The sequence below is a fragment of the Clarias gariepinus genome, chromosome 7 (assembly GCF_024256425.1).
Source record: "Clarias gariepinus isolate MV-2021 ecotype Netherlands chromosome 7, CGAR_prim_01v2, whole genome shotgun sequence".
Lineage (NCBI taxonomy): Eukaryota > Metazoa > Chordata > Actinopteri > Siluriformes > Clariidae > Clarias > Clarias gariepinus.
Window position 1 is genome coordinate 11,287,395 of NC_071106.1, and position 26,581 is coordinate 11,313,975.

The 26,581-nt window shown below is 40.3% G+C and overlaps 2 protein-coding genes across 6 annotated transcripts; both read right to left on the reverse strand.

Annotated features, from left to right (window-relative positions):
- Nucleotides 1–2,732: 2,732 nt before the first annotated feature.
- baz1b (bromodomain adjacent to zinc finger domain, 1B) lies at nucleotides 2,733–16,866 on the reverse strand. 2 transcript variants are annotated; one of them, XM_053500536.1, is made up of 19 exons: nucleotides 16,078–16,866; nucleotides 13,884–14,000; nucleotides 13,108–13,252; nucleotides 12,822–13,014; nucleotides 12,424–12,743; nucleotides 11,824–12,027; nucleotides 10,138–11,581; nucleotides 9,209–9,347; nucleotides 8,262–8,398; nucleotides 7,752–7,872; nucleotides 7,483–7,581; nucleotides 7,197–7,374; nucleotides 6,788–6,973; nucleotides 6,549–6,696; nucleotides 6,071–6,218; nucleotides 5,362–5,471; nucleotides 5,118–5,272; nucleotides 4,857–4,963; nucleotides 2,733–3,795 (listed from the first exon to the last, which is right to left on the reverse strand). In XM_053500536.1, exons 1-19 carry the CDS (start codon nucleotides 16,194–16,196, stop codon nucleotides 3,147–3,149), a joined length of 4,719 nt encoding a protein of 1,572 aa, XP_053356511.1. In that variant the 5' UTR covers nucleotides 16,197–16,866; the 3' UTR covers nucleotides 2,733–3,146. The 2 variants fall into 2 exon arrangements, with proteins under 2 accessions (XP_053356511.1, XP_053356510.1); XM_053500535.1 differs by having other exon boundaries at nucleotides 6,071–6,221.
- Nucleotides 16,867–19,302: 2,436 nt separating this feature from the next.
- On the reverse strand, nucleotides 19,303–24,675 carry bcl7bb (BAF chromatin remodeling complex subunit BCL7B b). Of its 4 annotated transcripts, none has more exons than XM_053500948.1 (6): nucleotides 24,502–24,675; nucleotides 22,929–23,004; nucleotides 22,751–22,853; nucleotides 22,421–22,594; nucleotides 20,406–20,485; nucleotides 19,303–20,281 (listed from the first exon to the last, which is right to left on the reverse strand). In XM_053500948.1, exons 1-6 carry the CDS (start codon nucleotides 24,591–24,593, stop codon nucleotides 20,228–20,230), a joined length of 579 nt encoding a protein of 192 aa, XP_053356923.1. In that variant the 5' UTR covers nucleotides 24,594–24,675; the 3' UTR covers nucleotides 19,303–20,227. The 4 variants fall into 4 exon arrangements, 3 of the variants coding, with proteins under 3 accessions (XP_053356923.1, XP_053356924.1, XP_053356925.1); XR_008360925.1 differs by having other exon boundaries at nucleotides 20,213–20,281; nucleotides 20,406–21,033; nucleotides 24,502–24,668; XM_053500949.1 differs by lacking the exon at nucleotides 19,303–20,281 and adding an exon at nucleotides 20,967–21,033 and having other exon boundaries at nucleotides 20,416–20,485; nucleotides 24,502–24,668.
- Nucleotides 24,676–26,581: the final 1,906 nt, after the last annotated feature.

Genomic DNA, 26,581 nt, shown 5'->3' on the forward strand with positions numbered 1-26,581 from the left:
ATATATTAATATAATATACAGTACATCATTCCATTTTCCTTTTCCTGAAACGTGTATAAATGTTTGGGCTGACTTTGTGTACATATATCGCTTAACACGCAAACTGAAATCCCTCCCTGTTCGTCGCCTCTGAAACCCCTCTGCTTTCTTTCCTTTTTCCTTCCATCCCTCCATCTCAAACAGGCAGGGTCTGTTTCCACCCCCATTTTCATCTCAGCATGTCTTCTCATTTCCCAAAGCTGTCTTTCTTCCATCACCTTGCCTTCCACAGAAGGTCCTCTTGTTCCACATCTCTCACCTTTCAGTGTCCCCTCTTCTCCTCGGCGGAAAATTGTGGGGGCCAAGTCGACTGCAGCAAGAGGCACACGGTGCAAGCGTAATTACCTGGTGCCACCTGAGAGCTCCAAGCAAAACACCCGTGCCTATAATTAAAAGAGTGAAAGGAGCAGCCCTCTTTCTGTGTCTCCATCCGCAATTTGGGTAAAGGTATGTGTGTGCGTGTGGGGGGGGGAACACATGCAGACACACAAGACACGGGAGGGGGGAGAAACGGTTGAGACAAACATACGCTTGTTGAACAGGAAAACCTATCCTGCTCGTTGTGACTGTGGTGCTCTTTCACTTCACACCCTTACCATGGTCCAAACTTACTTTGGATGGTAACCGCGTTCACAGTGCATGCTCAACTAATCATTTTTTATAGAGCTTAAGCACAAGATTAAACTGGAGGGCGAAGGAAGACAAAGACAAATTTTAAACACTGTTCAAGGTTTTATTAAAAAAATTCAAGACAAAAAAAAAAAAAAATCCCCCACAAAAACTCAACCTCAGGTTGGTTTATTAAGCTGCCCCTTATCATTCCACCCTCTCATATTATATCACAAAGTTTTACAATTGGCAGTGATTACTCAAATCGACTCAGGGGAAACTTGTTTAAAAAAAAAAAAACTAAGCAAAAAAATAATAAAATCCTTACATGACCAGTTTAACGTATGCTGTAAATATTCATATACATTTTCAATATTATTTCTTTATATTCACACCAGAAACAGATGTCAAACCTTCCAGTGAGAAACAAGGACCAAATTATTTTTAACATTAACATATGAACTTTTTGCTAATCAAAAAGAAAAAGGAATGATTGATCATCCTGACTTAACAATATCCAGGCCTGTGGTCATTTCATGAAGAAAAAAAAAGTGCTGTTACAGGAGCAGCTTTTGCATATCACACACTGAATGATGAATGCAACCTTACATCAGCAGCACTCTTGCACTATACATGATTCCAGGAACACTTGGCCTGCTCTGGGTCATTGCGTTGCTTATTCCGCATGATCCTGATTGTTTATTCCAAGCATCGCAACTCGGAAAGACAGATTAGTCTGGACAAGATCACTTACAAGCCAACCAAATCTTTCGTCACCCAATTGTCTGCCAAAATAAGCACTTACTAATTTGATGATGATGCATTGTGGAAACCGAGCAGGTGATGAAACTGGTAGTTTACAAAGCAAAGCTCAGTATTTACATACCCATATACAAATAAAAGGGGGCTGATGGATACAAGCTGTAGATATATTACTTCAGTAAGAGGCAGCTGAAGTGATACAACATCAACCTTTTCCTGTTCAACAAGTGAAGATTCTATTCATAAACAGGTCAACAAAGGGCATCCAAAGTGATGCTATGTACAAATGCTGTACTATAGTGCCACCTACAGGTCAGCTGGGATTACAGCACCATTGACCATTGCATTTTTTTTTTAAACTACCTCAAAGCAATTCCTGTTTGCAATCCCTGAGCTCTTACGAATGTTCAAATGAGCCAAAGCTGAGTTTATTATTTTAAATCAGCATTTCCTTTAAGATCTGAAAGGCAGATCTTCAAAAGCAAAAGCAGGAAAAACACATGGCAGTAAAAGAGGATCAGTGACCCCAGCATCAGATCACCACAGGGCATTGTGTGACCCCCAACCAACGTTTCAACAACAACTTTCAGGATTAAAAAAATAAAAATATCAAAGCTAATAAACACATAAGTACAGCACAACACTGAACCTTGGTACAGAGGTCTCATTTATCTCTGAAAATGACGGAAATAACAAACATGGGTGGTGTTTAACAAATAAAGAGAACAGTTTGGGAAAAAAAAATATTTTTCTTTTATTTATTTTTTTTAGGAAATCCAGAGAGCACAAGGTGCACCAATACTAAAAAACGATCAGGACTCGATTTTAAGTCAAATGCTTGACTTGAATTGGAGTGTTTAGATTTTTTTTTTTAAGGTACATCAATACCCAACTGCTAGCGGTGGGTTTACATTACAAAGTTTATTTACAGAAATAAAGTTGAATCCAGCAGACATGATTTCAGATCCAAGAAAATGCTTTATTTATATGTACTCTGAAAAACCAAACAAAAACAATGAATTCAAAATAATTATTTTGGTGCTGGTTGCCCTTAAGAAAACAGTGCGTAGTATCGGTACACCACAAGCACAGCTGGAGTTCCAATTCTAGTGCATCTTTTTTTTTTTTTCTTAAAAAAAAAAGGTAATAATATTAATATAGGACACTATAATATTCAGGTCACAGACAACTTGCCTGGCACTTCTCTAATCAGAAGCCCCTGCTTGATATACTGACATCATCAAAATGAGACATGGACAGATGTCAAGTTACCCCAATTTGTTTTATATATATATATATATATATATATATATATATATATATATATATATATATAACAAATAAAATGGGGCTGATGTATAATATAGTGAGTGGCTTATGGTCAAAATTTAAATGAAAAATCGCCTTTTAAGAGCTTAGAGGTCATCTCATCAGAGATTATTATATTTCCTGGTTAAGAAAAAAAAAAGTCTTCAGTAATAAACAACTTACAAATATAAATCAGTTCTTTTCTTTTGTATTTATCAACATAAACAAAATATCAAGTCTAATAAACCAGGAAAATGAAAAACAAAAAAAATGAATCTACATGGGGCAGTTTGAAAGGTGTCAGAGAGTGGGTCCACTTTGCCTTTTGGAATCGAGGGAGGTAGAAGATTATGAAGGACAAGAATAAATTTTAAACAACAACAAAAAAAAGAAAACCAAAACAACAACAAAAAAAAGCACCCTGGAATTTAAAGTGAACGTTTTTGCCTCTTGGAATGTCGCTGGCCGATTGATTCATCGTCGCTGCTCGCTTCCGCGTCATCGCCTGCCCTCCGCCCGGACTTCCTCAAGCCAGTCCTCCTGTTTTCTCTCTCACTGTCGCTGTCCTGTTCCCGATAGTCCTTGCGGCCTGACGAGGCTGCTGTCCGTTTGCTTCTCCTCGTGACCCTGTCCTCTTCGTCTTCATCTTCACTTTCGCTCTCCTCCTGCCTGCGCTGTCTTCCGCTGTGTCTCGTGAACCGAGTGCTGCTCTCCTCCCGACCCTTCGAGCCGTTCTGCATCTTTCTCCCCCTCTTCTCGTCTTCCTCGTCATCCTCATCTTCGTCCGGATGGGGAGCGTTGCGTTTCCGTGCTTTGCGACGCAGGTAGGTGACGCCGGGTAGGATCTTGTGAAGCAGCTCGGTGAACGTTTGCTCGGTGCGGCTCATGCACTGCAGCACACTGCTGCCGGTCTGGTTGTACTCCTCAGCGTTGCTGAAGACGAGCTTCATGTCCTCAATGAAGTCTTGCGGGCTGCGGTACTGTGACGACTTGAACTTGCTCTGCATGGTGCTGAAGTCCATGGGAGTGCTAATGATGTCCTGGTAGTCTTCGGCTTCCTCTGCTGACACCGGCTCTCTGAACGGAGAATAAGAACAGAGAAATGAAACTAATACATAAGTACATAACTAATAAATGCATAAGTACTCATGCAGGTCCGAGTGTGTAAAAAATTTTGTTAACTTGTTCCCTGACTTACAAACGAGTTCCAGTCAGCAATCATGTTTATAAGTCGCATTAGTCCGACAAAGTGAGTTTTATACACCTTTGACACAAATATACAATATAAAGCATACCAATCCGCTTGACTAAATCTTTCCCCTTTCCCGACACTGCCATCATGTGGCCAAAACCATAACCACGCCTAAGTAAATGAACCTCAGTGAAATGTAACTGCCGTCTCTGCGCTTTTAAATTGAGAGGGTAATCGCCATTTTGTCTCAGAGCTGTTTTCCACTGTATTGGACTTTGAACACAGAATTTTTCCAAAATGGATTATTTACCATCACGACAGCTTTACAGAACAGACATTTTCTAATTTTCTAATCTGCTTCCGGTCTGATTCATTAAAACGGGTAAGGCTGACTCATTTCTCCCGCACCCACATACATGCATACATACATACATACAAACTATGTACCAGGCTTTAGACATTTTACATATTCACTTGCACACAGAAAATATTTCATATAATTGTAATCATTGGTATCTGGTGCACTGCAGTGTCTATTTTATACAACACACGTGAGCTACTCACGCGTTTTAACTGAAAGTAGAACTGCGATCCGTTCGTATCTGCGAAAATTCGTAACTCGAATGTCCCCAAGTCAGCAACTACCTGTAGATCTGTGTCAATTTCACTAGTGAAACCTTCACAAACATAAAAGAGATTATATGCTGCAACTGATTATTAGTTTGACAACAGATGGAACAAAAGTGTGTAAATGAGACTGGTAATAAAGGCCTAGTAAACAGGGTGGGTACCAGAACCAAAGCAGAACGCAGATTTTGGTGCCTCAAACGTGATGTGGCCCAGGTCACCATATATACAGTTTGGGTGATCAAACAATGATTCACATTTAAGATGCATTTAACCCCCACTTTGTCAATGCGTATAACGCATGCGTATTTAAACGTACCTGAATGGCCAGCTATAACGGAATTTAACAAGTTTTTGCAGGATTTCTTCACACTTCTCAAGCTCCTGCGCTTGCTTGTTTCCTCCTGTTCTGGAGCTCTGGCGCACCTACAGAATAAACAATAAAAATGAGCCAACAGCATGGGAACAACAATACTAACTACAGTCGATAATACTTGTACTGCAAGCGATCTCTTTATTCTCACTCAATTGTGGTTGTTGTATTTGTGTGCCCTTGTGTATATTTGTACAACGTCCTCACCAGTTCGTCGATGTCTGCAGGGTTGCTCGGCCGTGATTTGGCAGCACCTTTAGATTTGGACGACGTTTTGGCACTTGTTGGCGAATGCTTCTTGGACGATGACTTGCCCTGTGCTTTGGGCCTCAAGAACGATTTCATCTTCTTCCTTGGCCTCACTGTAAAATCCGAAACAAATGAGAACACAAGTTAATTAAACGAAAACTAGTGAAATGGGGACATAACCATGTCAGCAAAGTAAACTCACAACTGTGGCCTGTATCCCTCTGCTCCTCATCCTCAGAGTCATCTTCTTCTGAATCATCCTCCTCTTCGTCCTCTTCATCCTCCTCCTCCTCTGTGTCTTCGTTATAGTTTCTGACATACACAGACGAGAGAGGAGACTCAGGGTGTGCTTTTGTACATGAAGAACCCCAATTAGAGCATGCACACGCTCATGGATAACGGATTACATCACAGAGGCTGTATACTGCACCAGTCAAACGTTTGGACACAAATTTGGATTTTTTTCAAAACTATGAAATAACACATGGCTTAAAGTAATTAAGTCAACCACAGTCGTTTATTTGAAAGACACAAAGGTCAACTGTTCTTACAGGAACAGTATTGTGTCGAGTGCAAAACCCATCGAGCATCATGATGAAACTGACTCATGAAGACCTTCCCAGAAAAGCAAGACCAAAACTTACTGCAGAGGAGAAGCTCATTTAGAGTCACCAGCCTCAAAAACCACCAATTAACAACCATCACCTCGGATTAGAGACGCTTTACAGAGCATAAGTAGAAGATGCACATCTCACTCTCAACTGTTTGAATTAGATTATTGCAAATTTTGGATGCCTTCAGTGCTGTATTTCATTAACGTAGAAAGAAATAAAAAGACAACAGAATTGGAAGGCGTGTCCAAACTTTTGACCGGGAGTGTAAATTTTCCACACGTTTTATTTTTAAGGTACCTTCCACGTGAGCAACGGCGTGCAGTAGTCGGTTGGCAGGCTGGACACAGCCACTCTCCTTCGGGGATGCGATAAAGTGCTGGCCTCAGGCAGAAGAGATGGAAGGCTTTGTTGCACTCATCGCACAGGATTAACTTATCATCCTCTCCTACTGGAAAAATAAAAATAAGAAATATTTTATAGTTCTGCACCTGCAGCAGCATCAAAAAAAAAAAAGAAGAAAAAAAATCCTAGTCCAAGACTTTCTATACATTTTGTATGTTATAATCAGAAAAACTTGTTTATACAGTTCACTGTGAATCAGAATAATCTGTTATTTGCTCCCCATCCTAACTTAACGTCAGCTGACCTCGCCCTTGCTTTCTATATCCAGTTGGAATTGTCGCCTGTATGCAGATTAGTATTTGTTCTTTGCTTTCGTTCTTCATGAATGATCCGAGCCTTATGTTATACACACCTTAAAACTGTTTAAACCTACCTTTCTTGCGGCACACTTTGCAGCGAGCGTTCTCCGCCGACATGTCCCACTTGATGCACGCGTCAAGCATTCCCAGGAGGACATGCATGCGCGAGAAGGTCTGAGCCTCGCGTATGGCAGACTTCCATTTCTCCACAGCAGTCGCCACCTGCGGGCAGAAAGCAAAAGCTAAAGATTCAGCAAAAACCCCTTTGTGAAATAGATTGTGGATCAACCACTGTAACGGTTTGAACACGCACCCGTGCCTCCTCTGCCAGTTTCTTTTCCTCGTCCACTTCCTCTGTCTTTCCGCTCTCTTCTCCTGTCTGCTTCTTCTTTTTCTTCTGTTTGGGAGCCATGAAGCCCTGCAGGAACTTCTTGACCACGCTCTCCTGCAATGTGATCACGCACTCGCCGAAGTCCTTCAAGTTTTCCAGATGTCGCACCTAAAAAATAATAATAAAAAAAATATTTTATATATATATATATATATATATATATATATATATATATATATATATATATATATATATATACATACATATATACATACACACACACACTACTAATATTGATTAATATTGGCGCTTTCAGAAGAGCACTCAGGATGAGTCTGCCCTAGAAGTCACCAAACCTTTAAGCACTGGACAATCTTGACAAATCCCTCACCTGCTCCTCAAACACAACAGTGTCTTCCATTAGGCCAAGTCCACCCTTCTCCAGACGTGAAGACACCTCGATGATGTCACTGCGCAGGTATTTGAGGAGCTCCTGGTGGCCGTCACATGTGCGCAGGCCGGTGTTGCCTTTCCTGCTCAGGTGAATGGAGTGCAAGATATCCTGGTACCTTCAATGAGAAATGAAAAGAAATATATAGATTTTTTAGAACTAATTTTCAATCCTAATAACCAGACTATATGTGTAACTACGTTGAAAGCTCAGTTAAAGCACTCACTTGAGTTCCAACTGCAGCTTCAGTTCGCTCTCCCGCACGCCTTGTGAATGAAGGCTTTCTACGAGATCATCCAGATCTTTCTGAGTGTCGCACACAAACCTGGGGAATGAGAAAGATTTTAGAAACCATGATACATGAACTGTGTCCCTGTCCTGTAATATGTTGGGAATATGAAAACTACTGCTAACTAGTTATTTAAAAAAATCTAAAAAAAAAAAAAAAAAAAAAACAACTTCAATTTAACATAATATTCCAGAAGTTTTACTTACCAGAGGTTTTGACCCAGCTTGGGCACAGTTGTCTCTATGCAGGTCTCTAAAGCAGGAGACCCCTGCTGGCCATTCTCGTTAGTAGCACTGGCTATACTGGCCTCATCATCTTTCTCCATATCTAGAAAAATTTAAATCGATTTAGCATGCTTATTATTAAAAAACAAGTTTTTATTTATAATTAAATAAACAGATAGTTAATCAAAGTAATTTTTATGCTCAATCATCCTTATGAAAGTAAATGGGGTTTGTCTTGCTGAAAACCCTAAATCATAAAAAAAAAAAAAATTATTGTGGGGAAAAAGAAAAAAAAGAAAATCACCCAATTTACCACCACAGCCTGACGATTCTTATTTACATTAAAACAATTCAATTTTACTGCAAAAACTCTTAGAAAAAAAAATTCTGAAAATCTCTTCACCAGAAAATGAGGATATATTACTAGTCACAATAGTTACAATTGAATCAACTAATTCGAATAGTTATCTTCTTAGGAAATAGCACTCCCACCCTCTGTCTCCTCCTCCTCTTCTTCCTCTTCTCCTTGTGTCTGCTCAGGGGGAAGAGTGTAGTTGTAGTCAATGCTCTCGTTCACCCAGCCTTTTTCTATGTAAAGTCCAGGAACGACGTCAGAGAACACCCAATACCTACACACACACACACACACACACACACAGAGAGACAGAGACACAACTGAGGATGAAACCAGTCACTTCGATAACAAAGTAGGTGCATGATTCGTGGCAAAATTTTAATTATGCTTTATTTTTTTACATGGGAATTTATATCTGATTCGCTCAGACCATATTCTCTTTGTTTTCGACCAAACCATTTATTGCCCTCAGGGGGAGGAATACTCTATACAGGACTTCCAGCTCTCTCTTCTCAGAAAAAAAAAAATTCCCTTTTTTAGATCCTTTAAAGTGAACAAGTAGTTAAACATAAAACACAATGTTAACAATAATTAACAAATATACCTGCAAAGCAGTGATGATTATGATTGCCGCAATATACAATCGGACAGTGTTGTTTGAGCATGTTAATCACATCTTGATGTCAAGCTCTTGCATCATATGAAAAAAAAATTCTCATTTCGAATTAACAGATGGCGCTGTATTTTTTTTTTTTTAAATACACGCTTATGGATGTGCAGTTGAAATCTACTTAAATCAAACCTCTTTTGCGCATGAATGCAGGGAAACACGATTAAAAGTGGTCCATTAATAGTGCAGCTTAACACTAAGCCAAAAGTTTACTGTTAAAAGTAACTGTTATGATCTAAAAGAAGAAAACATTTTAATATGTAAATATCCACATTCGCATCACATTCTTTTTGAAGGTCTGTTATGGAATGAAATGTTAAAAATTCTGGGATGTTTTTTGTGTTTTTCTTTTTTGCGTTTGGTGGCACTTTGTGTAGATCAGGAGTGTGCATGCGCATTTGCCTGTGTGTGTACCTGTTGTGGTTGCGGTCAGTGCCAAGCGGCGCTCTCCTCATCACCAGCTTGGCCTTGGTGAGGCCCTCATGGAACGCACGCTCTACCGCAGCTCTATGCTTTCTGATGCGCTCCTCCTCGGCTTCCTTCTCCATTCGCTCTACATCCATACATAAAGAAAAAAAAAAATCAAAGGCTTTGAGTATACTACACAATTTCCCTTATGGATAATCTTTTATTCATGCACCTTTTAGTTTGTTCACAACAGTACAGGTAGTCCCCAACTTTCGGACATTCGAGTTACAAACGAATGAGTGAATTTTGGAAAATCCTGAATAAAACAGACTTCACAGCCGAAACAGTGGAAAACAGCTCTAAGACAAAACGACGTCCAGAAATTCCCCTCATGATTTAAAGTCACAGGGAGAACACAGTTACATTCTACTGTAAGATGAAGTACCTCCCCCTCTTGGGTGCGATTATGAATTTTGGACACATGACGGCTGTGTGGGGAAAGGGAATAGAATTAGTTAAGTGGATTGGTATGCTTTACATCGTATATTTGTGTCAAAGGTGTATAAGACTCAATTTGTCAGACTTAAGAACAAATCAAACTTATGAACATGCTCCCGGAACAGAACTCATTCATAAGTCGGGGACTACCTGTATTGTCAAAGTTCTGAGTTCCCTGCATCCTTTTGCATTAAATACATCAATGATTTTTTTTTTTTTATGCAAATTGAATCCTAACTGTTTTCTTAATCTATGACATCGACTGTTTTGCGTAGACCTAACGATCCGATTGTGCAAAGTTAAGCTCGTCGTCTGAACAATAAGCAGATAGCATTTTTTTTTTTGCACACTTACTGGTGTTATTTTTGTTATTTATCTTTTTACCCATCTTCCCCCTCCATCTTCCAGCACATGTTCTTGTCTCGTCCTGTCCTCACCTTTGTTCTGCCGTTCAAGTTCCTCCTTCTCCTTTTTGGCCTGTATGGACATCAGCCTGCGGCTCTTCACCGTGCTGATCATGTCTTCTGGCTCTGCCTTGACTTTGGGGGCATCCTCCTTGCCATTGCCTTCCTTTTTCTTTTCCTTTCTAACGGCCGTGTCCTGGGTCTTGGACTCCATCTGCTCCTTCCGCTTTTGCTTCTCAGCCTTACGGCGTACGTTGGCTTCCTTGAGTGTGGCGATGCGTTCCTTCCAGAGCTCGGAGGAACGCTGATGCGCCGACTCGACGTGATCCTCTACAGAGTACGTCATGAGGATGCGATGACACAGGGCCACCAGGAGACTTACCTTCTCAGACGGTGTTAGCTCGAATACCTCGGTGGTCTCGAGCCGCTCCAGGAGCTCTGCGTTCAAGACGTCGTCAAAACAACCGCCACTGTGCCAGTCGTCAGAATCCCTGGCGCTCTCACCCCCCTGTACGTCTGTTGGGCGCAGGCACAGGCGTGCTAGCTCTGAGGCGGAGTGCATTGTCAGTGGGATTTCAGACAGAGACATGTCCAGTTCGCTGTAGGCCTCGGCGAGCTCGTCCTGTAACAATGTCTGTAGCAGCACCACCAGGACGCGGTTCAAGTAGAGAAAGCCTCCCTTTTCGCCTGCCAGTGCCTCCATAAGTGACTGTGCTGTGACCGGGTACTGCTTGTCAGGTAACAAGAGATCAGAGTAGCAGCTAAGGAAGTCCACGATCATAGCAATATCACCGAACAGAGTGTTGGGCAAGCCCTCGGGCATGTCTACCAGCCTGAACGTGGGCAGGCTCTTGCCAGTGAGCTCCTGGTCCTCGAAGCGTCGCTGCTGTTCGCGCCTTAGCTGCAACTCCTTCTCGCGTCTCTCCTTCGCCTTCTCGCGAAGTTTCTCCCTCAGCTCCTCCCGCTTCTTGCGCATCGCTTCCTGCCGCTCCTCCTCGCTCATGAGGGCCCATCGGCGCTTCTCCTCCAGTCGCTCCCAGCGTTTCTGTACCATCTCCTTCAGCTCGTCCGGGAGGCGGCCGCGGTCATCTGCCGACAAGGTCTTCGCCGCCCTGCTAACCAACGAGGACAGCGTGCTCTTCTTGTCCTCCTTTCCTTTGTTCTCCTTATAAAAGCGCAGCAGATGCAAGGCCATCGGAGGCAGGGGTTTACCCAGCTTTGGAGTGCCGGGTCCGGTACTGCGTGCTCTCTTCTTAGGACTGCCTGCAGCAGTGGGACTTTTTGCCAAGTCTAGCAGAGTCATCTGCTTCATTCTGGGTTTCTTCGAGGACTTTTCATCTTTTTTTGAACGGCTGTTGGGTGTTTTGCTTCCACTGCTCTTGTGACTCCTTCTGGCGTCGGAAGGTTTCTTGTTCTCGGATTTCTTGGGTGTTCCCGAATTCTTAACCTTCAGTGGAGACCCGTTCAGGTTCTTCACCTGGAAATTAACAAGTACAATGAATAAACATACCTTAAATTACTTAAGTTGTTCTGCATCATACTAGTGGACCCCGATCACCGGGCCGCTGACCAGTACCAGGTCTTTGGATGATTTCCCATCCTCTACAATTTGTCATTAAATCTTTTTTTTTTTTTTTTTTTTTAAGTAAAACTGCTTGTTTTGTGTGCTAGTGTACGACCTTTAGCCATAATGGATACACGCATCATTCATTCACATACCTGCATGTTAGCCCAAAGAGTTGGGCTCAGGGGCATGTTCTGGGAGTTCTGCTTTTTCTTCCGTTTCTTCTCCTTCTCTCCCTTTTCATTTACACCATTTGGGTCCAGCCCCGACTCCGAGCCCTGAACCTTCAGCTTCTTGCTGGGTTTTCCTTCCGGTGAGCTTAGACTCTTTCTCTTGGACGAGGGATTTTCTGCTAAAAACTAAGCACATAAAATATGTTTATTAGCAAAGTAATGTTATTACTGCATATGCAATCATTAATATGTTATCATTTGCACATTTTGCCCACTCTGGAACTTTCTGCACATTGTCTCATGACTGCATGCATTTTCGGTAAACCAATTCCATTTCATTTCTTTATTATTTGTACATATTTTTCAATATATTTTGTCATTTCTTTTTTCTTATTTCATACTTTAGATTCTTTATTTGAAAACATATTCTTTTCAGGTCATTAGCAGTCTCGAAAGCATTCCACTGCACACCATACTATTTTTGAGACAAAATTTTAAATTATTACAGTTTCACCTCCAGTTACAACCCAGGATTATTTGTGAATAAAAAACACTTTGATAAAGTAACTAACTATACACTACCTTGTGTGGGTCTAAGAGAAAGTCGCTGAATTTGCTGGGGAGGTTAAATTTTTTCACCAGTTCGTCCTCTACCACCCAGGGGGCGCTCTCCCCCATGCCGATCCTCAGAGCGTAGTGTCTGATGAAGTAGCGCAAGATCTCTTTATTGGGAGGTCTCTCAGTCCTAAAGAGGCTGTCAGCGGGGACGTCGCTGATGACTTTGTCTTCGTCGAGGAGCTTCACATCGTATTTGTGGGGCAGAAATTTAGGCATCACCCATTTCTTCTTCTCCTCCTTCATGGTGGTGGGGAGTTTTCTGGGGGAGCGACGTGCTCGATCGCCTACAAAAACAAATGAGTGTTACATCACGATAATAAAAAAAATTATTTACCCTGTAGAAAATAACTACAATTGCTTACAAAGACTTTCTCTCCTGTTGCTCTCCTCCTCTTTGGGCTGCTCTTTCTTCTGGTTTTCCTGGCTGGCGTTTTCCTTGTCACTGGAGGGAGAATCGCAGGCGCCCTCCAACTTTTTTTGAGCCTGGTCGTCCTGAACTTTTTCCAAAGGATGAATTTTCACCACCTTCACACGCAAACTTTTATCCTTTCCAACCTTTGAGTGTAATGTAATATATAGGGCATAAGGTAAGCAAAATGGGAAAATCATGAACATTGTATAAAATTACCTTCAATAAAAGAATCCTACCAGGAAGTCACACTCCTCATCAACAGCGTATTTGGTGAGGATCTCCACCCAGGCCTGATCCACCAGTTTGTCCAGAGACACTGTGTTATGGTGTACGATTTCTAAAACTGGCTTCTCAAACCACACAGGGTATTCCTCCTGCAGGCTGGGTTTAAAAAAAAAAAAAAAAAAAAAAAAGCACAAGACCACAAACACAGCTTTTAAAAACAAACATCCTTTTACAACACAAAGAACGGTCTCACAATAACAGTCTGGTAAACTATGTTTTGTTTTAAAATGCAAATAGACTTCTCAATAACAAAAATTAAAGCAATTAAATAAACAAAGCAGGTGCTATGGAGACTGAATTAAGAATAAAAACAAAGATCAACTGCGATTACTCTTTCACGTCAGCAGATGTCGCTATAGTTAAGTCTATGCGCCACTTTTATAATTGGCAGAGATGGGCATTACCAGGATCCAGTCCTCTGGGTTTATGCATTTCTATGCCTGTGTGTGTACTTTACAATTATGTGATAAAATTGAAAATGCCTTGGCACACCAAAAGAACACGTGAAAGCATGCTCACTTGATTGATTAGAGAGTAACGAAAAGGAGGCACCATTTATTGCTTTTTAACCATGCTTGCATACCTAAACTTTACACAAACAGTCAGGTAAAGAAATAAAACAAGAAACCAAAATACCTCACGGGTAACTACAAAGATCTACAGTTCAAAAACAGCCTTGGCTTACAGATGAAACGGTTTGCTGTTAAGTCACGGTTTTGTTACTTACAGCTCAGTGACCTCCTGCTCTTCCTCCCAGGCCTCCAGATGTGTGAGCTGGCTGCTGCCGGTGCTTTTGCACGTCCAGATCCGTTCACTGTATTTCTGCATTCGGGCCTCATACTCTCTGAGCAGCATGGTTAAAGAAATAAAAAAAAAGGAAACATGCAATATAGAATTTCTAAAATACTTAATTATGGAAGTAAGTACTCATGTGGAACGATGCGCCTGGGCTCTGTGTGTGTATAAGAGACAGAGAGAGATCGTGAGTGTAGCAAAGAAGCTCAATTGTTAAAATGTGCAGCATCCAGTCACTCCAGCTCCAAGACAGAAGTATTTAAGCATATGATGCTGTAAGGCTTTGACAACCAGCAGTTTAAACAGTGCAACCATTTAACTATAACAAGTTACAGCGCTACCTGATGTTCAAAACCTCTGACGCAACATGTTCAGTCTGTTCAAAGAGATTACGAGGCGGACTTTGATTACCTGAGGAAAAACTGAAGATGCTATGTGATAAGACCCAAGCAAACAGGTTTGTGACCTGAACAGAACAACAATTTTTTTATTTTATAAAAAATGTGCAGCTGTTAACAGAACAGATTTTAAAAGGGGTGTACATCTACTTTCTTGTGCCTTATTCCTTTTCTTGACTGCACTGTTAAGCATGACTGCAAGTGAGACAGGGAGGACCCTGAATCAGACCAGATGCGCTTTTTGATGATGTCACAAACGCACAGTGATACTCATTAATCCTGGGGAAATCCCAGGCCCACAGAGGGCTCAAGTAGGTAGGTGAGACTATTTATTTAAAATAAATAAATAAATAAATAAAGGTTCTTCTTGGAGGACTCCTGTAACACATGCGTGCGTGCAGGTTTAAAAACATGGCAGCAAGAAAAGGTTTGACAGGTGCATGTGTCAAATCACTGAGTGTTTACACCAAACACTAGCAAGTCCTAGTGTTTACTGTATAAAAATAAGTTCACCTTCGATCAACCCTCAAAGCAGGAGCAATGCAATGTATTAGATGCAATCCTTCTCATGCATAAGGTACACCACATGGATAAAAGTATCTAGCCAAACCTGCAATGATACTAAAATATATATATATTTAGATGCAATATGGAGTTGGTTCCCCTTTAGCAGGTATAACATCATCCGCTCTTCTTGGAAGGCCGTCCACAGGATTTTGTAGTGTTTCTGTTGGAATTCCTTCTTTAGAGCATTTATGAGTTCAGGCACTGATGTTCGACGAGAAGGTAATAATCTCCGTTCAAGTTCATCACAAAGGTGCTCAATGGGGTTGAGGTCACGGCTCTCTTGTCAAATTCTTCCACACTGAACGCATCAAACCGTGTCTTTATAGTCCTAACTTTGTGCACTGGAACACGCTCATGTCGGAATAGAAAAGTGCTTTCCCCAAACTTTTGCCACAAAGTTGGAAGCATGGCATTGTCCGTCCAAAGGTGTCTTGGCATGCATGAGGAAGCATCAAGTTTGCCCTTCACTGTGGATAAGGGGCCCTGATTGAAACCCCTGAATTCAACAATTAACAGGTTTGGACACACTTTTGTATAAAACAAACACGCCCAAAAGGTGTCGTTATAGAAACCTCGACTTGTACATACATGTTAGCATCTGAGTTACAGTACCATAGCACTACTTAAGGCTACATCATGTTAGCATGTGCGCTAACCGGAAAACCCATTCCACGAGCTTCACGCAGTCAAAGACACGAACCAGAAACCTCAAAACTTCCCCGCATACGCGTGTTAACCTTTTCCAAATGAAATTAAAACGAAATAAATCATAAATTCAGCCATGACATTAAACCAAGGGCTCGACCAGCTGTCTAGGTTACACCAAACAAAGACATGCTAACTTCAATTAACAGCCAGTGAGAACTAGCCTAGCTAACAACTTGACAATAACAAAAAGTAAAAACGTACAAGGCAAAAAAGCGTTTTGAGGAAGCGCGTTTGTTACAAGCACCAAACCAGATTTCTTAATCGACTCAAGTGTGAGAAACACGCAAAGCTAACTAATGATACTAATAACAGGAAAATTTATCACAACTAAATAAATATCTAGACATATTTAGCGTATTAAATTGGTCCTGCATGCGCTGTATGAGTGCGTGTATGTGTTTTAGTGGATAGAATTAACGCTAGTTAGCTTAGCAAGCTAACAGGAAAGGATACTCTTTGTTGATGAAGGCCTCTTTGGTGTGCGGGATGATGTAGAGCTGCTCTCCCGGGCCCGGCGGCTCGGCTGGCGGCTTAGCGAGAGGGTACGGCTTCCGGCCCAGCAGCGGCGCCATGACGACGGATTTTCCTTTTTTTCTTTCCTCCCCTCCGACGAATAAACTTCAGCGTGGTGTTCAAGGGTTAGGTTAAAATGAACGCCAGTACAACCATGTATTCCGGGAATCGAGACAGAAATCGCACAAAGCGCTTTTCCCTCGACATTTAACGCCTAGCTAGCATCAAAGCTACCAGGCGGCTCGATTTAGCGTCGATTAGCCTAGCTTAGCTTCGACGGCTAAATAACAATAACTGTGACGCGCTGGGATTAGCAATGTCCTCTCCTTAATTTAAAGGAGACGGCTTTAGAGGCACAGCGTGCCAACATCCAAGAGTTTTAGTTAAAGACACCAAAGGTGGCGAAAATAAACCTGAACGGAAGAGATGCTGGTTTTGTCCCCCGGCACAGCGAAGAGGCGCCCGGCAACCAGGATCTCACTCACTATGGCGCGCTTTCTATAAAAACTCCCAGCATGCACTTCGGTCTTGAGTGCGTGACAAACGCTCGTTCGCAATAAGAAAGAAAGGCAAAAGAAACTCAGTCCTGACCCGTCCAAGATGGTAGACTGCAGGACGTATTTGCTCCAGAAGAACAAATGAGAGAAAGAGAATGTCAGGTTGAAAAAAAATGGCGGGAGATACGACTCCACCGGCACTCACACACACTCCCGTACGACCCTGAATACACACCACCACCAAACCGCGCGGAATCGGGCAGCGTTGCCCCGCCTACCGTAGCCACCGATTGGCTATAAGCAGCGACCGCTATCAAAGCGGAGGGATTTGATTAGTCTAGTTGGCTGACTGTCGTTGTAGCCACGCCCACCGTCAATCATACTGACGACTCTTATATAAAAATCAGGGTGAGGAGGAAGCCATAAATGTCTGTTTAGAGAAGAGAAGTGAACAGGGATGAGTAATGGAAGTTATTTTTTATGGAATAGTTTTTATAGTTTTTTTTACCGGTCTGTCCAGTCACTTGGATGATGTGTTTGGCTTATATTTTATCTTAAAACTACAATCACATAATGTTGTCACAATTCTTCCCAAAATAAATGCATTACAATAGGCAAATGATATTTCGCGCATATTTCTAAACTTTTTCAAAAGTGACTATGGATCGTTATAAAATTCGACCCGAAAAATGTCTAAGGATAAAGTGGTATAGAAGAAGCGACTCAAACAAACAAAAATAAATTCTGCTAATTACAAATCCAAAGTGGTGCCAAACAGTCTTTAACAATTCATTGAATCTTTGTTTGCACGCTGCTGGGCTGTAAATGAATGTAAAGGGACTGTGGTTCCTCTATCATACCAGGGTCTCCAGTTATAATACGTGTATGCCCTCACCTCAGACTGCTGTGGGTATGTTCGCTCAAATGACCCATTTTTATTCTCTCTTTCATGGTTACTGCTTTTTTATTATCATCATGGAAGAAAAAACATATATTGATTTGTTCATTCATCTTTAAAGGTTCAGGTTTTCATTGTTTACTTTCCTGTTTATGGAGTAAGACATACTGTCATGCTTTCATTTGTGTTTCTTTCGCACACTTTGCTTATACACAGTAAAGTATCACACTGATTGGCTCTGTTGAGTGACATATGTAGCCACGCCCACACTCAAGAAACAAAATGCTAGATCCTTGGTGGGTCTTCTCCAGGTAGTCTGGTTTCCTCCCACTGTCCAAAGATAGCAGATTAGGATAATTGGCGTCCAATTTGCGCATAGTGTGTGTATGCGTGCCCTGCGATGGACTGGCACCCTGTCCAGAGTGTACCCCACCTTGTGCCCAAAGTCACCTGGGATAGGCTCCAGGCCCCCTGCAACCCTGTACGGAACAAGCGGTACAGAAGTTGAATAAAGGAATGTATATGTGAAAATCTTGGAAAGCTCAAGCAAAGCTCTATAAATAGACATATGGATAAAAAGAGTTAATTGGCTACAAGTTTGAGAACCCCTGAGCAAATTTAGAGATTACCCTAAATTTTAACATACCTGTGACACCAGTTGGGATCATTTATATATATTACAGTATAATCAATAATGTTTCAATCTAAATAGTAGCCATCATTCTGGAAATCGGTTTCAGATACCAGCATTGTAGTTGTTATGTATACACATTCCTATCAGATAACAGTTCTATATCTATACATAATTCTTGATGCAGTGGGTAGACTGCACATTTTAATGAGGTTTATCATGGCATAATGTAATAATAATGTCATTCCTGAGTATATTTTGTTTTTGCAACACATACAGTACATAGGTTCCCAGCCCTGGTCCTAAAGCACATTTTAACCTTTTCCCTACTCACAGTACACCTAATTAATTTCATTTCACAGTACACCTAAATCAACAATTAGCTTATTAACTAATTAACCACACTTTGGTTAAACTTGTGCAACCTGAAAGTTTAAGTAAAGTTATGAGCCACTTCTGTTACACTCACGTTTCCATAATTAGAGAGAGAAATGTGTCAAAATTAGCACGAAGGCGTAAAGATGATCCCAGTTCCAACAGGGTACACATTTTATGCTTGTCTCTGAAGCAAAGTACTACCATACTGAACTACATGTATATACCATACTGAAGTAAATGTATTTGGATACAATATCATTGCAGGTTAGGCCATATACTTTGGTTAATATAATGTAAATACTAAAAGTACAAAAAAAAGTTTATGGTACCACCACAGGGACAAGTTTGGTAACAAGTTCAGTAGATATCTAAATTACCTGTTGCCAGCTGATTGCTGATAATTGCACAAATTATATTCTGGAATATTTTTCTTCATAAAAATGGTAGCTCTGATAGCCCCAACAACCAGCCTTAGACTTTCAACACAGTTGCACAATTACATATTGTAATTGCCGTCCATAGTAATCGCACAGTTGCTCTACAGTCTGGTTAATTAGAAATTGAGTTAAGACTCATTGGTGTCTTTCTTTGATGTTTAGTTATCAGGAGATTCAGGAGGTTTCCTCTTTCAATAGCAGGTTTTTCTGGTATGCTCTCATTCTCAGTTTATATTGTGTGATCCAAAAACAAATATAGACAAAAGTTTGAAAGTTACTACATTTAAAAAGTATAAAAAAAATACTTACTTGACACTTGTAACATTGTGAATACATACTGTATTAGGTTCATTCTCATAACTTTCACATATTTCATCTTTGTATAGATTTTTTTTCTATAAAGAAATCTTCATAGACTGTTTGTAAATGTAAAGACCTTCATATCTGCAGTGCAAGTATGAAAAAAAGGGAATTGCTAAAACTGCTGTACTGAAAATAGCTTCATCATCCCCCGGCACAGTATATTACATTTTTTTGCTAGATTCTCATATCAGTTTCTTTCAGATTTTCAAAGATCAATTTACAGTTTCACCTTAAGATACCTGAGCTGAGTCCAAAATGTCTTTGCTGTTCCTAACCTTCACTAAATTTAGCCTGTTAACAAATAAATCCCATTTGGTAAACCGTCTAAACCACTAGTTCTTGCTGCATGCAATAAAACAAAGGATGATAAAGCAACACATGCAATGAAAGTGAAAGCAAATATTCTACACAAACTTAGAACAGCTTAAAATGCAATACAAATGAGTTGATACGTAAACGTCCTAAAGTGTACCTACACTATCCCATGACACACTAAACTTTTATAGTGTTCTTTCCCACATTGACTTATTTACAGCAAATATAATACTTATAGATTTGTCTTCAAGTAAATACCTCACGGTAAAAATACATAAAAACTTTGGGGAAAAGAAATCTAAATGAAATTTCAACCATTTGTATACTTTGTGCCTTTTTAGTCCGTTTGTAGAGCTTTGCTAGAGATCAGGAGTTGTTTCTTTTGTTAATCACTTGCTAATTTTAGGAATCAGTTCTGGGGAAGTGACATCATTCTTTCTTTATGAAACTTGAATGTAGCAGACAAACGCTCAGTCCACAACATGGCTGCTCATTTCAGTCCCACGTGTCCTGGTGAGCGGTGTTGATCATGATGTGGCGATGCTAAAACTTGGCTTTTAATAAAAGCCTTTTATTCTGTACAAACTCTTTTCAAAGCTGGAGCACCCGCCACGTCTTCATCCTCCTGAAAAATTTAAGTCATACAGTGAATGAATTAGGAGAATTACCTATAGGTACTTTTTAAATAATATACGTGAATGCTTCCTCAGCTAATGTATAAAATCACTAAATGGGGGGATGTACGGCACCTGAGCAGACAGAGGCAGCAAATCCTCTTTTATTAGAGTTGGAGGTTCATCAGTGACTTCACTGCTGGTCATTGATGGCTCTGTGAGCAAAACGAGAGGATTAAACAAGGAATACAGTGTAAGTACAGTGCTGTGAAAAAGTATTTGCACCCTTCCTGATTTAAAACTTTTTAAACAAATTTTAATATTACACAAAGATAACCCGAGTAAATACAAAACACACTTTTTAAATGATAATTTTATTTACTTAGGAAAAAAAAAAGCTGTTCACACCTAACTGGCCCTATGTGAAAAAGTAAGTTTAAAAACTTTCATTTAAAAAAAACTGCAATTTGTATTTACTTGGGTTATCTTTGTGCAATATTAAAATTAGTTTAACAATCTGAATCGTTTATGTGTGACAAATACGCACAAAAAAATCAGGAGGGGGGAAATACTTTTTTCACAGCACTGTATTTCTTTATTTACTTTAGTCTATTAGGTTTAAAGAATATAATTTATTGTGGCAGTTGTTTATAATATTTTTATATGTTAGTTGTGCTGTCAATTCTATCTTTATACCAACGTTATTGTTGAGATGTCTAAATTGTTTGCCCAGCAGGGGGCTCACACCTGCAGTCACGATACTCTACACACAGAAACCCAACAGCAGAATGGTTAATAAACATCATACATTTCTTATACAAATTCATATTTTAATACACTGATTTGTTTTTAAAAAGGTTTTCAGTGTCACAAAATACACAAGGACCACTGAAGATTGAATAACCTGACATCTGTCTTTAAAACTAAATCATTCATTCAACTGAATAAATAATTTATATATATGTAAATATAAAAACATAATTTTTGGTTATTTAGTGGATAATTGATTTCCTTGAAAGTTTTGTTTAATATTAAATTCACCTGTTTGTTAAATCTCAAATAGGGTGAAATAATGTATTATAACTGGTTTATGAATGAAGTAATTAATCCAATGTCAATCTTAATATGGTCACAGGCCTAAAGTAAAAACTTAAATGTATATGACTGTTCTGGACATTATACAACGTTTTACCTCAAATCACAGCTGATGGGTATGAGAGAGAGCAGATTCGGTCAGCTGATCACCAGTGTGTAAAACCTGGCTGAGTTGTGCTTGAATAAATCAGTGCTTCCATCAACCGGTCACTAATTACCAATGTTTCCAACAACCCATTACTGACCACCATCATTTCCCAACATCCAATCACTAATGATAATGTTCCCTACCACCTATCACCATTGATGGTGGACAATATTGCTTCAATCAAATTATACCCACTAAAGATTCCAACTTAACTTGATCTGGAGACTTTCAGGAGAAATGAGTCGACCCCACCGGTTTCAATAAATCAGTCTGGGAGCATGATGATAGAAAATTGCTGCCTTGTAAAGTTGTTCTAATGGCGAATAATCCTAATTTTGAAAAACCCTCAACAAAACAGAGTTCACAGTCCTATACAATGGAAAACAGCTCTAAGACAAAATTACGTCTGGGATTATCCTTCTGATTTAAAGCCGCAGAGACAAAATTGTTACATTTGTTTGAGATTCATTTGCTTAGAGATGATTAAGTTTTTTTGCCACATGATGGCATTATGGGGAAAGGGGACAAATTTAGTTAGGTCCATTGAGATGCTTTATACTGTATATTTGTCAAATGCATGTAAGACCCACTATCTTGGACTTAGAAACAAATCGGACTGCTCCCAGAAGAGAACTCGAACTACCTGTATTAATAGAATATTGGCATTTATGTAAATGCACCTACTATTCACCAATGTTTCCAATAAACAATCAATATTTAACGATTAATATTGTTCCCAATGACCAATCAGTGGTCAGCATTAATTCCAATGCTAATAATTGTTCAGTGGCTCTTTGTCCCTAATAAAATTCTTCCTTACGTAACCAGAACATGCATAAAAGTGGAAGCAATAAAGTAGGTGTTGTCAGGGTCATTGATGAAGTAAATCATGTATATAAAGCCTTACCCTCCATGGTCTCCTGTCCCAGAGTGGGTGGCTGCGAGTCTTCTGTACGGAAGTAGGGAGTGTGAGTAGGGCTCACTGCCCCACTGGCATGCTGTGGACTAGAGTTACTGCTGCTGTCCACTTTGTTATTTGACTGATAGGCATCCGACAAGAAACTCTGGTTACTATTGTCATCTGTCAAGCAAGATTAAAGCATGATTAACGAAACTGAAAGATGTAGCTAAGAGAACTTTGCGTTTTTTTAAATAAACTTAAAAAACATATAAGCATGAGCTTAAATTTAGCATTTACTTTAACAACTGGTACATTGCAATTTAAATTTGTCATTACCCTGAAAATCCAGTAGGACCGAGCGAGCATTTTCTAGCACCACGTCAGTAGGAAAGCCCTTGAGTTCCCTTGTGGTCCCTCCTGGGCCTTTGGCTTTAAATATCTGTGACAAACAGAATGACTGAATATCGACACTAAAATGAGCTCACATTTCTCTTTATGTGTTAAGACCTCATACCTGCTTCGTCTCTGATACAGGAACCCACTTGAAGATCCGTAGGGATGTGTCACCCACTGTTACCCACTTTTTCTCCCTAGACAAAAAGCATCATAGGTTACATGAAGCATTAGCTAAATAGAAAACAGGCCTGACAAACTTGTGAATTAATCCGTATTCAAACTATTCAAAAATGAGTAACAATTTATTTATCTGCTATTTACAGGTTCGCAGGCGGGCCTGGAGCCTATCCCATGAGACAAGGTGGGGTACACCGATACCACAGGCAGTTTGGGAACTCCAGTTAGCCTAATTTGCATGTCTGGGACTGTCTATGGAACCCAAAGTACCCAGAGGAAACCCACCAACCAGGGAACATGCAAACTCCCTGTACTGTACACAGACCAGAGGTGGGAATCGATCCCCAAACCCATCGATCCCCAAAACCTTGCACGCCAAAGGTGCAAGGCGTCAAAGCTAACCACTCAACCACTGTCCCAGTAGCTAAAATTTAAAACCTATGGTTCAAGAGTTCAACTATTAGGGTTAAGTAATACATCTTATCAAGGTGTCATTGATAGTGTAATGGGAAAGATTTGTGGCAAAATAAAAGACACACAAAGGCATATAAATAGCTGAATGTTTTTTCTGAATGTGGTAAATCTGTTACGAGCCACCGTGTTTGTCTATGTGCCATCCCGCACATTGGGTGACAGATACTCCCCACCCTAGAGATATATCCATAGTTTCTGTCGCAGTTACGTAGGGGGTCAAGTTGCCAGCTCAATGCCTGATTGTATCTGAGAGTGGCCACAACAATTTCCGCACCTTAGTAAGTCATGGCCACTACATACTCTTTCATTCCCTCACCTTAGTGAGGCATGTACACAACATAGTGTCTCATCCCCACGCCTTAATAAGTTGTGACCACAACATAGTATCTCATTCCTACGCCATAATAAGTTATAGTCCCAACATATTTCATTCCCACACCATAGTAAGTTATGGGCACAGAATATTTTGCCCCCACAATGTCACCAGAGGGGATCCTTACTTAATAAAATTCTGTGTATATCTTTTTCTTACAAACATTTGATGTGCTTTTGCATTTTGTTTCATGAAGATCCAACATAATCCACTTTATTTAAGACCTTGGTTTTAACAGCAAGGACTCTGTAGTGGACGCCATTAATGAAACTTTATTGATATATTTTTATCTTTAAAAGGTTTAGTGTTCTATAAATACAGCTGGATGGGATACGATATTAGAAACTGAAAGTTGAACATGACCATTATATTAATATATTGTGTATTTTGTATAGAAATCTACTTCTATCCCCACTGAGGTAAAACAGACAGCACTGCGGTTAGGTTAGCTCTGCTTCACCTGAGCAACGCTATCAGCCTGACATCCTCAGGACACGCCCTCTTTTTTGCATAACGGACAAACATCGGCATTCTATTGGACCGTACAACTGTCAATCCAGACCTCGCCCCGCCCCCAGGCCACATTGAAGTTTGTGTTTTCGTGACTAGCTTAGCTGTTGCTTTTTTACAGTAAGAAACTTCATCGTCTTTAGATTGTTCAGCTTACCATCTGCGGACCCGTTCGATCGCCGCCATGACTTTTTTGATATCATCTTTTGCACGGCTTCGCGTTTCCGCTCGTACTGACCGTCCGGACATTTTGATGAGTTATTATCTGAGTTTGTTCAGATGCCTCTCTTTTCCTGCTCCCCTCTGCTGCCTGCGCTTTGGCCGCTCCGTATAAGATCTCGCGAGATTTCCTCATGCGAGATTTTCTTACTCCTGTTCGTTAGCACCCAGTGGCTGTGCATAATCACCTCAAGATTATTTTCTGTCAGTGTCATGTACACGTCAGTACACATTTAGGCTTTTTTTTTTTTTTTTTTTAATCAATAAACTGAACCAAGTTCAGATCCACGTATGTTCATGATCACTCAAAGAGACGGAATTAACTGCATATTTAAAGTGTTTAATCCAAACTTCAAAAACTCAAGTGTGGCCTGTCAGTGAAATTTTCCTCAATAAAAGATCCACAGCTTTATTAAATAAACATAAAATTAGTATAGATATATTACAATTAAACTATTCATGTACTAGTTGTATTATCTTTATAAACAGATTTATAATGCAATTATCCACATGGTTTATTTTACTGTTTACTGGCCCTGGATGTACAAGTTTGTGTAAGGTAATTTGTAATATCTTGTTAATTACATCTAAATAATAATTTTTTTAAATGGAAATTTTAAGACATAACTACTCCATATGGCTAAATAATATGTAGTTAATCTCTGCCATGGTGGCTTAGTGGATCGCACTGTCGCCTTGCACCTCCAGGGTCTGGGTTCGATTCCTGCCTTGGGATCAGTCTGCATATAAGTTTGAATATTTTCCCTGTGCTTAGTGGGTTACCTCCAGGTACTCTGGTTTCCTCCCATCCTCCAAAGACAAGCAGATTAGGCTTATTAATGGATTCTTAAATTGCTCATTGTGTGTGAGTGAGTGTTTGTGCCCTGCGGTGGTTTGGCACCCTGTCCAGGGTGTACTCCTGCCTCGTGCTCTAGGTTTCCTCAGATAGCTCCAGGCCTTCATGACTCTGTACAGGCTAAGTGGTATAGACAATGAGTAATTGACTAAAAATGTCAATTTTAAGAAATACTGTAACTACCCCATATGGCCAAAGTTGTGGCAAGTCCTGAGCATTATTATCCTATATGGTTAATGACCTCTTTAAATAAACATTGGCATTAAAATGGAGTTATTGTCCCACCTTGGCAACAAGGTGGCTTGGCTTGGTGCTTAACACTGTCGCCTTGCACTTCCTGGGTCCGGGTTTGATTCCTGCCTTGGGATCTGTGTGCATGGAGTTTGCATGTTCTCCTCATGTTTAATAGATTTTATCTGGGTACTCTGGTTTCCTCCCACAGTCCAAATGCATGGAGATTAGGCTAATTGTTGCCCATAGAGTGTGAATACGCATGCATTGCCCATGTTGAAGACATCCCACCAGGGATGTCAAATTGGAATACATACAATGGTAATCACAGTTGGACTACACGGTCCCTAGGTTTCCAGGTTTCTAGATGGGTGGAATCTCCCCCTTGTTTTTATAATAACCCCAACTGTTCTGTGAAGGCCTGCAACTTTTTGGAGAACGACTAAGGCAATCTGTGCTCTTTCAGAAAGAAGAGAGAGAACACACGACTGATTTATAAAGAGCTCTGGCACATAATCGGGATTCCATTTCATCCCAAAGGAGTTGAGTGGGGTGGAGATTTAAATTCTTCCCCTCCAAAATCGGCAAACCTACAGTAAGATGTTACAGACCCCCTATTGTGCAAAGGTCAATCAGCACTGTTATGCTGGGAAGAGTTTGGAAATGAGTCTCTTTCATTCTTCAGCATAGAAAGACATTCTGGACAATTGCATGCAACATGGAAACATGTTCTGTCCTAAATATAAAATTTTTTTTTTTTTATTTATTCCTTCTTTTATCTTCTATACTGATTATTCCGTAAAGTGTGGCGGAGGGCCTGGAGCCTATCCAAGGCATGAGGCAGGCTACACACTGGAAAGGGTGCCAATCCATAACAGGTCACACACATTACAGGAGGTCTGGGGATGGACTGGGGGAGAAAACCGGAGTT